The 1,879-nt window shown below is 41.9% G+C and overlaps 1 protein-coding gene across 1 annotated transcript in view; it reads right to left on the reverse strand.

Annotated features, from left to right (window-relative positions):
• Positions 1-329: 329 nt before the first annotated feature.
• The window catches only part of LOC106805649, a 14,396-nt gene continuing 12,846 nt past the window's right edge, over positions 330-1,879 (reverse strand). Inside the window, exons 18-20 of the mRNA XM_014807337.1 lie at positions 1,016-1,102; positions 630-740; positions 330-338 (exon numbers count right to left, since the gene is read on the reverse strand). Coding sequence (XP_014662823.1) covers positions 330-338; positions 630-740; positions 1,016-1,102 — 207 coding nt within the window. The remainder of the gene's footprint in view (positions 339-629; positions 741-1,015; positions 1,103-1,879) is intronic.

Consider the following 1,879-nt stretch of genomic DNA (forward strand, 5'->3'; position numbering starts at 1 on the left):
CTAAGGCGAAACACGCTCCGCAAATCAAACATTGCTTGTTCAGCGAAACACGCTCAGCTGAGCAATGTTTCTTGTTTCGGGAATCCGCACACAGCCACGAACATCGAGCGAAACATGTTTCGCTCCACGTTCCGGTGTTTTGCTTGGGTGTGTGCGTTGGGCTTTAGCAGCAGGTTAGTTCTACATAAAAACGCCAATGGTTGCTGTCCGACGTCATATCATCAAGAGTGTCATAATATGACAAGTAGTCAATATGACACAGTCGTCAATATGACACAGCAGTGTCATAATATGACACACGAGACTATATTATGACATTCCTGATGTCATCAGAGAACCTGATAAGATTTGTGTAATAACAGTATGTATGAGTACTAAGCTAGAGACGTTAATTAGGTTGTTTGACAAATGTACTTGCATGATTTCGATGCGGAGGTATCGTGATTAACTAGAGCACCTAGCGAATTATAATCTATTGATAAATTATTAATCATAAAAAATATTATTAATAAATTAATATTTATTAATATACTATCACTCATGTCCGCTTCACACACCATCAGGAACTTCTCACAATGCTTGAGATGTGATGTGATAACTCTCTATCATAACTCCGTGTGTCTCTATACCTGGCAGAGTTGCTGCAGTGCCTGCTCCTGCTGCAGTAGGAGATTGTACTGAAGCTCTCTCCGCTCTGCCTCGTGCTGCTGCTGCTGCAGATCGACCAGCTCTGTTTTTTCCTACAGGTGTGTAAACATTCGCTTAATGTAACTGTTATATGTGCCAACATATGTTTGTTTAGGTTTGCGCGAACATAATAGACTGTGCAAACAAATGGGAATAATGAGTAACAGCGAAAGCAGAACTGTGCCATTACGTCTTAAATAGTTAATGAACTAACATAAATATAATAAATATAATAATATAGTTAATAGTAATTAACTAACGCAATATATGATTGAATGATGACAATATACTGCAGCAAGGCTAACAACGTTTGCGTAATATAATGTACCTCATCGCCTATTACGAGTGAGTCCAGTTTAGACGTTAAATCAAGTCGTTCTTGTTCATGTCGTGACGTCATCTCATCTTGAGCTGCCTGCAGACAGATATGTCATCATTTACGCATCAACCCATGAAAAGTATTTCACAGGCAAATCAAATCAAAACCAGAAGATGCATCTAAAAAGATCGCAGATTGAAAAGAAACTGATTCTCCGTCAGCTCTGCACCACAACATTCGCGCGTGTCTATTACTGTATCAGGTGACAGTCAAACTAGTTTGCTTATATAAATATAATATATATATGTATGTATCAGGAGTAGATAATAGGGAGGAGTGTGACATCAATAAACAAGGGAAATTCGTCATTTACTAGCCTTAAAATACCTACGATTTACTACGCGTAACTCATCCAACTTGAGCTCAAATCGGACACAGTACATTCGCCAATCATCGTACGAAATCGTTTCCTCGTAGACACCCGCAATCCGGAGATACAGCCTAAAACGTACGATACGATTCTCCATTCTTTGGACATCAATTCAACGCCATTGCGCGCCTATAATTCAAACAAAAGGCAGCTACCTAACGCGCTATTGCTAACTGAGCAAGGGATGTGGCTCGCTGGGAGATTAGGCATCAACACTCGGCGAGATAACCTTTGACCCGGTACACAGCTACACAGGCCACCTTTGACCCGGTACACAGCTACACAGGCCACCTTTGTACATAGCTGGCATGCCTTCACGCACGCACGCCAACCGCATGATTAGCTCGTCGAGTGTTGCGCCGATCTCCAATCCCCCCGCGAGCCACAACGCCACATTCAGCTATCCGAGAGAGCAAACACATCGACTGCGCGGCAGTGTTGCT

Source organism: Priapulus caudatus, unplaced genomic scaffold (assembly GCF_000485595.1).
Source record: "Priapulus caudatus unplaced genomic scaffold, Priapulus_caudatus-5.0.1 Scaffold122, whole genome shotgun sequence".
NCBI classification, from domain to species: domain Eukaryota; kingdom Metazoa; phylum Priapulida; class Priapulimorpha; order Priapulimorphida; family Priapulidae; genus Priapulus; species Priapulus caudatus.